The following is an 8095-nucleotide window of genomic DNA, read 5'->3' on the forward strand; positions in this document are numbered from 1 at the left end:
GAATTGCAGTGTGTGGCCTTTACTAAAAATGGTCAAGGTGTTCCTACCTGCTGCTGGTGGAAGAGCTTCCCTCTGGGAAGAGGTTCTGGGTTCACGTCTCCTCGTGGGCAGTGGGGTTGGCACAGCGGGGCCGGGGCTCAGGGAGGATCCCACCATGGAGCCACCTGGCCCTGCCATGCCCTGGAGAGCAGCCACCTCCAGGGGCCAGGGAAGCTTGAGATGCTGCTGCAGCTGCTGGGGAGGGGAAGGGAAGGGGAGGTCATGCCTGACCAGCCTGGTCACCTCTGCTGAGATGCCTGTGCCGGGGGCTGAGGGGAGAGCAGTGGTGTTGGCAGCCTCAGTGAGCTGCCCAGCAGGGTTTGGGTGAGCAGGCAGGGCTGGACTAAAGCCTGGCTGCAGGGCTGGGTTCCGAGTGTGGTTATCAGCAGCACAAGTCTTGTGCCAGGGGTGGTGCTGGGGCCAGTTCCAGAGGTCCTTTACTGGTGGACAGGGTCCACCCTCAGCACGTTTGCAGATGGGGGGGTGTGGCTGGTACTCCAGAGGGATGTGCTGCATCCAGAGGGATCTTACCAGGCTGCAGAGAGGGTCTGACAGGAACCTCCTGACGATCACCAAGAGGAAGTGCAATGTCCTGCATCTGAGAAGGGTCATTTCCTGCACCAGGATGTGTTGAGACCACCCATCGTGAGCCAACAAATGGACAACTGCTCTTTCAGCCAAGTGTTCCAGTGGTGTCCTGGGCTGCCTTAGACTGAGTATTGTCAGCAGGTACAGAACCCTTCTGCTCTGCTCCACACCAGTGAGGGCAGCCCTGGAGTGCTGGGCCCAGAGCTGGGCTGCCCAGTACAGGAGACAGGGACAGACTGGAGACAGTCCAGCACAGGGCCATCAAGGTGATGGAGGGACTGCAGCATCTCTGCCATGAGGAGAGGCTGAGAGAGCTGCGACTGCCCAGCCTGGAGCAGAGCAGGCTCAGGGCATCTCCTCCCTGTGGACAAATACCCGGGGGAGGCTGCAGAGGGGATGGGGCCAGGGACAGCCCCAGGAGCCACGGCACAGACTGACACATAGGAGGGGCCCTCCGAGCTCAGGACACGCTTCTGCACTGGGAGGGTGGCCGAGCACTGGTGCAGGTGCCCGGGGAGGTGGTGGAGTCTCCATCCCTGGAGAGACTCAAAAGCCACCTGGACACATCCTGGGCAGCCGGCTCTGGGTGGCCCTGATGGAGCAGGGGGCTGGGCAAGGTGACCTCCAGAGGTGCCTCCAACCTCACCCAGCTGGAGATCCTCCCCAGTGCTGCTGGCAGAAATATGAAATGGGCCTGAAGTCAGGGGTGAGGGGTGAGGCAGTGCTGGGAATAGGAAAGGGTCCTGACAGACACGAGGGTGAGATCCCCAGGGGGATGGTGCTGTGCAGCCACTTTGGGCAGGGAGCATTGGGTGGCACCAGGGCACAGAGGCCAGGTGCCCTGAGTTGGGTGCCCTGAAGGGCTGCAGTGGGCTCCAGGCACGTGCTACTGGGAGTGTCCAGGGCCGTGTGTGGGCACTGGGCTGGGGAGGGCTCTGTGCTCCTAAAGGCACCTGGTCAGAGGATCTGTGAACAGTGAGCCAGCAAGCCAAGCCCCCGGTCATGGGATAAGGGAGGTGAAGACGTTGGACCTCATCAGTGGCACCTTGCCTTGAGGAGAGTGTGGGGAGCAGGAGAAAGGTCTTTTTTTTTGTCTGAGAGGACTCAGAAAAGGAGGAAGACAAACCTCCTTGGCCCAGCTAACTGGTGGGCTGTCAAGAGGCTACAGGCAACCAGAACTTTGCTGTTGGTCAGACTGTAACCCTGGGGGTCTGGGATAGTGGAAGGGGTCAGTGGCACTCTGCAGGTGGAGGAGGAGGGAGATCTGAAGGGGTAGAGAGAAAAGGGATATGAGAGGGCTGTGTTGAAAATAGGGCTGGTCAGTGTAGTGTCTGCCTAAGCCCTGCACAGTCCTCTCTGTCTTCTTAAATCCATTCTTACCTATTTCTCCGTGCATGTCCCAGCCTGTGTGGATGTGCTGCAAGGAGTAAGTGCCAGCTGCTGGAGAGATGGCACAGGTGGGCCACGGGAGATGGCATCAGCAGGGAAATGACGGGTGAGGTTTAGCACAGGAACTCATGGGCTGGGAGGCTGGGTGGGTGTGTACAGCGCTGCAGGCTGGGGCTCCATGGGCTCCAGGCCTCACAGAATTGCAGGTTTAGGCACAGGAGCTGACATCAGGTGAGGTCATGGGGTGATACTTCAGCTGGATGTCCAGCTGTGCTCCCACAATAAATACATCAAACGTGGTCAAACCAGACAGGCCCTTGCTGTCCTGTGGAACCCCATGAACTAGCCCTGCCTGGAATCCCCCTGTGGGGCTGGTTCTGCTGCTTGGACAAGGGGTGGTGGATGAGGAGGAGGAGACCTGGCTCGGCCACCAGGAATGAGAGGCTAAACCCTGTCAGCTGGGCAAGAGGCAACAGGTTGTGGAGCTCTGGTGGGAAGGGCTCTTGTCATCCCCTCCTGAGGAGGAAGCCCTGGTTCCTCACAGGGTGATGGACAGAGGGTGTGGACCCTGCCAGAGCGAGGATGGGTCCCTGAAGCAGAGCCCCGAGCTGACCCCCCACTCTTGCTGTGGCCACACAGTCCAGGCTGTGACAGGACATGGCCGGCACTGTCACAGCTCCCGGCCTGCTCCCCACCATGGGTCCTGCACACCTTCACAGAGCCATCCAATGCTTCCAGGGCAAGGATGAGGCCAGGAGCCCGTTTATTGAGGAGTGGTGACTGTGCTGTCTCCAGCGCTGCCAGAGCTGGCTCCGGGGGCAGAGGCTGCCTGGGCTTGCTCAGTCCCACCAGCGTCACTGCTCTTGGAGCTTCCTTCTCCATGTGGGACCCTGCTGTGTCCGGCTCTGCCGCCTGCCTTCCTCCTGGGGCAGCTCTGCCTCATCCCAGCAAGGTGGGTTGGGGCTAGGCTTGGGTTAGGGTTAGAGTTAGTTTTAGGGTTAGTTGTGCTTTGCCACTGTGGGCCCATGCAAACACTCCCGTGGCTGGAACTGTGGGGCAGCAGCACTGCAGGCCTGAGACCCCACTGCTCTTTTCCCCAATCACGCTGTTCTTTCCCCATGAAATGGGGATATTATTGGGAACGGGTGAAATGAGGAGAGGGTGAGGCTGGTACCATCCTGCAGGCTCTGCGGGTGCTGTCAGGGAACAGCTGGGCACAAGACATCAGTCCAAAGCATCCCCTCTCTACCACCTTTTTCCTTGGATGTCTTTGGGTCAGGCCAGACCCCACAGTTCCAGATCCTGGATACAGAACTCCTCCCGATGTGAGAGGGTCTCGTTGTCGAATGTCTCGCAGGGTTGACTGCCCCCGTGGTGCAGGTCCCCGTCCAGCCACAGCCCAAACCTACCGCTGGGAACGTGCCAACAGCACTGTCAGCTGGGACCTGCCTCCTTCATGGCTGGAGACCTCCCCTGCCACCTCCTGGGCGACCAGCCACCTCCCGTCTTCACTCTCTGTCCCCCAAAATGGGCATGAGACAGGACAAGCAGCTGGCCCAGGTCTGCCCACCGTGCCTACGGGCAGGGAGCGGGCAGGGAGCGGGCAGGGAGCGGCAGAGAGCGGGCAGGGAGCGGGGCAGAGAGCGGGCAGGGAGCGGACAGAGAGCGGGGCAGGGAACGGGACAGAGAGTGGGGCAGGGAGCGGGCAGGGAGCGGGGCAGGGAGCGGGAAGAGAGCGGGAAGAGAGCGGGGCAGGGAGGGCAGGGAGCGGGGCAGGGAGCGGGGCAGGGAGCGGGCAGGGAGCGGGCAGGGAGCGGGGCAGGGAGTGGGGCAGGGAGCGGAAGAGAGCGGGAAGAGAGCGGGAAGAGAGCGGGAAGAGAGCGGGGCAGGGAGCGGGCAGGGAGCGGGGCAGGGAGCAGGGCAGGGAGCGGGCAGGGAGCGGGGCAGGGAGCAGGGCAGGGAGAGGAAGAGAGAGGGAAGAGAGCGGGGCAGGGAGCGGGCAGGGAGCGGGGCAGGGAGTGGGGCAGGGAGCGGGAAGAGAGCGGGAAGAGAGCGGGGCAGGGAGCGGGCAGGGAGCGGGAAGAGAGCGGGGCAGGGAGCGGGCAGGGAGCGGGGCAGGGAGCGGGGCAGGGAGCGGGCAGGGAGCGGGGCAGAGAGAGGGAAGAGAGCGGGAAGAGAGCGGGGCAGGGAGCGCAGGGAGCAGGGCAGAGAGAGGGAAGAGAGCGGGAAGAGAGCGGGGCAGGGAGCGGGGCAGGGAGCGGGAAGAGAGCGGGCAGGGAACGGGCAGAGAGCGGGAAGAGAGCGGGGCAGGGAGCGGGGCAGAGAGCGGGAAGAGAGCGGGGCAGGGAACGGGCAGAGAGCGGGGCAGGGAGCGGGCAGGGAGCGGCAGCCCTGCCAGCAGGCAGTAGGGTTAGGGAATGAAAGGGCCAGTGCCGCTGGACAACCGGTGCCGGTGTTTTGGGGTTCAGACCATCACCACGTGCCTGAACCCAGCTCCACGGGGCATCCTGGGTTCCCGTGATGGCTCTGATGGCCATCGGGGCTGGTGGCCCTCTGAGCGGCTGAAGTTGCCGGCGCAGTTCCTACCTGCCCCCACCGACCATCAGCAGATTCACATCTCCATTCACGAAGAGGTCGTTCTTGCCCGTCCACCTGAACACCTGCGTGGGGACAGCACTCAGTCGAGACCGTGAGCTGGGGCACAGCGTCCCCATCCCCATTCCTGTCCCTGTCCTGCGAGGACCAGCTGGGGGCTGCTGAGCCAAGCTGGCTCTGCTCGGGCACCTCCGTGTTCCACGTCTCCAGAAGACCTGGCCGAGTCCGTGGTTCTGATCCAACCCTGCCAAAGCCCTGTGGGCCCTGCCAGGGGAGAGCTGCCACCACGCGCTGCCCAGAGAAGTGGCTGCCTCCACGTTCGCCAGCCCAGCGCTGGGCTGCGACCGCCCCTGCCATGTGAAGGGAACCCGGGGAGACCCAGACGGCAGGGTCCCCTTCCGGAAGCCTCCCTCCCCGCACGCTTGCCTGGGATTTGCCTTTCCCCCGGCCCTGGACAAACCTGGGGGGCTGCTGTCAACAGGTCCCGGCTGCTGTCCCCACGTCCGGCCCAAGGAGCAGCCCGTCACCCCAGACCCCCCAGATCACGGGGACCCCCAGGCGGGGGGGGTACTCGGGACATGGCCAGTCCCCCATCCCGGGGTGCCCCACAGCTGGCAGTCTGCAGCCCCACTTCAGCTCGGGGCAGAAGGAGAAGAGGAAGGTCTCCCCCGTGCGTAGAAGCCGCTGCTGCTGCGAATGGCGCTGGCGGAGAGCCCGAAAGGCCCTGGGGAGGCAGAAGGGGGAGACTCACGGCGCGGTGTTCGGGGGGGCTCCCAGCGCCGGGACGTGTCCCCTCCTGCCGGCGGAGCGAGGAGGTGCCAGGCCCCCGTGCGACACCGGCAGCCGGGCCGGGGAGGCACGGCCCGTACCTGTGCCTACCGTGTCCTAAAGACGAGCAAAGCAGCGGCCGAGAGAAAACGGCCGGGCCCCGACTCGGTAGCAGCGTCCCGCAGGCTGAAGCCCGTTCCCGCCCGTGGAGTAGAGCAAGTGCAGGGCTGCTGCGTTCAGCCGGGTGGGGCAAGCTGAGGGGCCCGCTGGGGCCACAGTGGCTTCAGTCTGTGGCTGACACGGCTGAGAGCACCTACCTCCCTCAAGCACAAACACGAGAGATCTCATAACAGAGATACCTAAAAAAAACCGAAGGTGGTTCCCACACATCATTCCTCCAAGCATCCTCCCAAGAGACCCACCTGAGCATCCTTCCGAGAGGTGGTCCCAAGCACCCTCCCCCTCAACATGCTCCCGAAGGGGTCTCCTCCAGCCCCCGCCCCTCCCAGCAGTGTCCTCGGATACTTCCCTCAAGCGTCCTCACCCTGCAAACCCTTCTGAGATGGCTCCCCAAGCATCCTTCCCCCCAAGGGGTGCTGCTGAGGTGACCGTCCCCAGGCACAGGGGGATGTCACCCATCTGGCCTCACACTGGGCCAGTTCCTGGTAGGACGGTGGTCATGGCTGTGGGTGGGGCAGATGAGCAGGACGGTGGGGTCCCTGTGCAGGCCGGAGGGTGCCTCACCTCGTCGATCTCCCTGTCCCGCAGGATGCTGCTGGGTGTGCTCAGCACCAGCCTGCAGGGCTCCTCCTCGGCTGCTGCTGGGGCTCCCTCCCAGCCCCGCTGCCCCTCTCCAGCTGGGTCCTCGCATCCCACGGGCAGGTCTTCGTCCTGGTCGGGCTGCGGGCAGCGGCAGGTGAGCATCCCTGCGGGCCACAGGGAGCAGCAGCTCCCGAACCCCAGCGAGGGGCGTCTCCCATCCTCCGTCCAGGGGTTGGGAGAAGGGGCCCGAAGTCCGCGGGAACGGGCGCGAGGCTGAGCCTACAGCCCAGCTCCTGAGCACAGCCCAAGCGCCGTGCCATGCCGTGCCATGCCGTGCCATGCCGTGCCATGCCGTGCCATGCCTGCCATGCCTGCCATGCCTGGCACCCCGCCAGGCCGTGCCATGCCGTGCCATGCCTGCCATGCCCTGGCACCCCGCCAGGCCGTGCCACCGCTGCACACGGAACTTCAAGGATGTATGGCCACCCGACGGGGAGGAAGGGGTGGAGGAGGAGGAGGAAGAGAAGGCAGGGAAGGCTTCTACAACTGCAGCCCCGGAAGAAGGGGTGAAGCCTTGCGTTCTCCCTCTTTGCCCACGGCCAGGCTGACGCCGCAGCGTGGAAGGGGTCAGGGAGGTGCCGCGGTCCTGGTGGCCGCTGGTGACAAGTGTCTCAGCCAGCCACGTGCTCAGGACGGCTGTGGGTGCAGCCCCTGCCCAAGGGCGGGTGGGCAGCAATTCCCGGCCCACCACCCTGAGGGGGCAAGAGGGATGAGCGAGTGCAGCCCCGGATGGCAGGAGATCTGCCCCGGGGTCCCTGGATCCTCGAGAGGCAGCGGGCTGCAGGGGCAGGTCCCACGCGTGCCCGTCACCCTCCGCACCTCCCCAGCACCTCACTCTCCCCAGGGCATCCCCCCTCTGTCTGTCCAGCCCCGTGTCCAGCCAGGCTGGTGCCTCCCAGCGCTGCCCCAGAGCTCATTCCCCGCTGCCATGTGGGACCCTGCCACCCCCGGACCTACCAGGAGCTGGTAGCGGGCTCGGAGCCCCCTCATTGCAGGTGCTGGGACCGCGCCGCCGGCGAGCCCTGGCCACCGCCCCGGGGTTAATGTTCAGCCGCGCCGGCCCCTCCCTGGCCATCGGTGCGTGACAGGGTGGGTGTGGATACCAGCAGCCTGTCCCGGCTCGTGGGGGTCCAGGACGTGCCCCCCCGTGCTGGGATGCGTGGGCAGGCATCCCCCTCCAGCCAAGTGCTTGGTGGCCGGGGGCTGCCACCTCTTTTGCACCCCGGCTATTGCCTGGAACCAAGCGGCGAGCCCTGAGGCCACGAGGTGCCCTTGTTTTGGCATCACCAGGGCAGGTCGTGCCGAGTTGCTCTTTGCAACACAACTGTTGCAATGGTTGTAGCAACTGCCAACACCTCTGTGGTAGGGTGACCCTGGCTGGACACCAGGCACCCACCAAAGCCTCTCTCACTGCCCTCCACAGCTGGGCAGGGCAGAGAAAATACAGCAAAATGTTCATGAGCTGAGATAAGGACCAGGTGAGATCCCTCATCAAATACTGTCAGGGCAAAACAGACTCGAATTAGAGATATTAACTGAATTTATTGCTAACAAAATCAGAGCAGGATAATGACAAGTAAAATAACACCTTAAAACCACCTTCCCCACACCTCCGTCTTTCCCAGCCCTGCCACCTCCCCTCCAGCAGTGCAGGGAGATGTGGAATGGGGGTTATCACCTGTCGCTTCTGCTGCTGCTCAGGGAGAAGAATTGGAGTCCTCCCCCTGCTCTGGTGTGGGCTCCTCCAGGGGCTGCAGGTGGATCTCTGCACCCCTGTGCCCTCCATGGGCTGCAGGGCCACAGCTGCCTCCCCATGGGCTTCCCCACAGAATCCCAAGGGAATCTCAGCTCCAGCTCCTGGAGCAGCTCCAGCCCCTCCTCCTGCCCTGCCCTG

At 64.2% G+C, this 8095-nt stretch overlaps 1 protein-coding gene across 1 annotated transcript; it reads right to left on the minus strand.

Moving 5' to 3' along the window:
• Window positions 1-2748: 2748 nt before the first annotated feature.
• On the minus strand, window positions 2749-7232 carry TLDC2 (TBC/LysM-associated domain containing 2). The gene is made up of 6 exons (XM_039563633.1): window positions 7159-7232; window positions 6124-6279; window positions 5491-5609; window positions 5113-5335; window positions 4603-4676; window positions 2749-3427 (listed from the first exon to the last, which is right to left on the minus strand). Exons 1-6 carry the CDS (start codon window positions 7189-7191, stop codon window positions 3292-3294), a joined length of 741 nt encoding a protein of 246 aa, XP_039419567.1. The 5' UTR covers window positions 7192-7232; the 3' UTR covers window positions 2749-3291.
• Between the last annotated feature and the right edge of the window lie 863 nt (window positions 7233-8095).

This window comes from Corvus cornix, chromosome 20, assembly GCF_000738735.6.
Source record: "Corvus cornix cornix isolate S_Up_H32 chromosome 20, ASM73873v5, whole genome shotgun sequence".
NCBI lineage: Eukaryota > Metazoa > Chordata > Aves > Passeriformes > Corvidae > Corvus > Corvus cornix.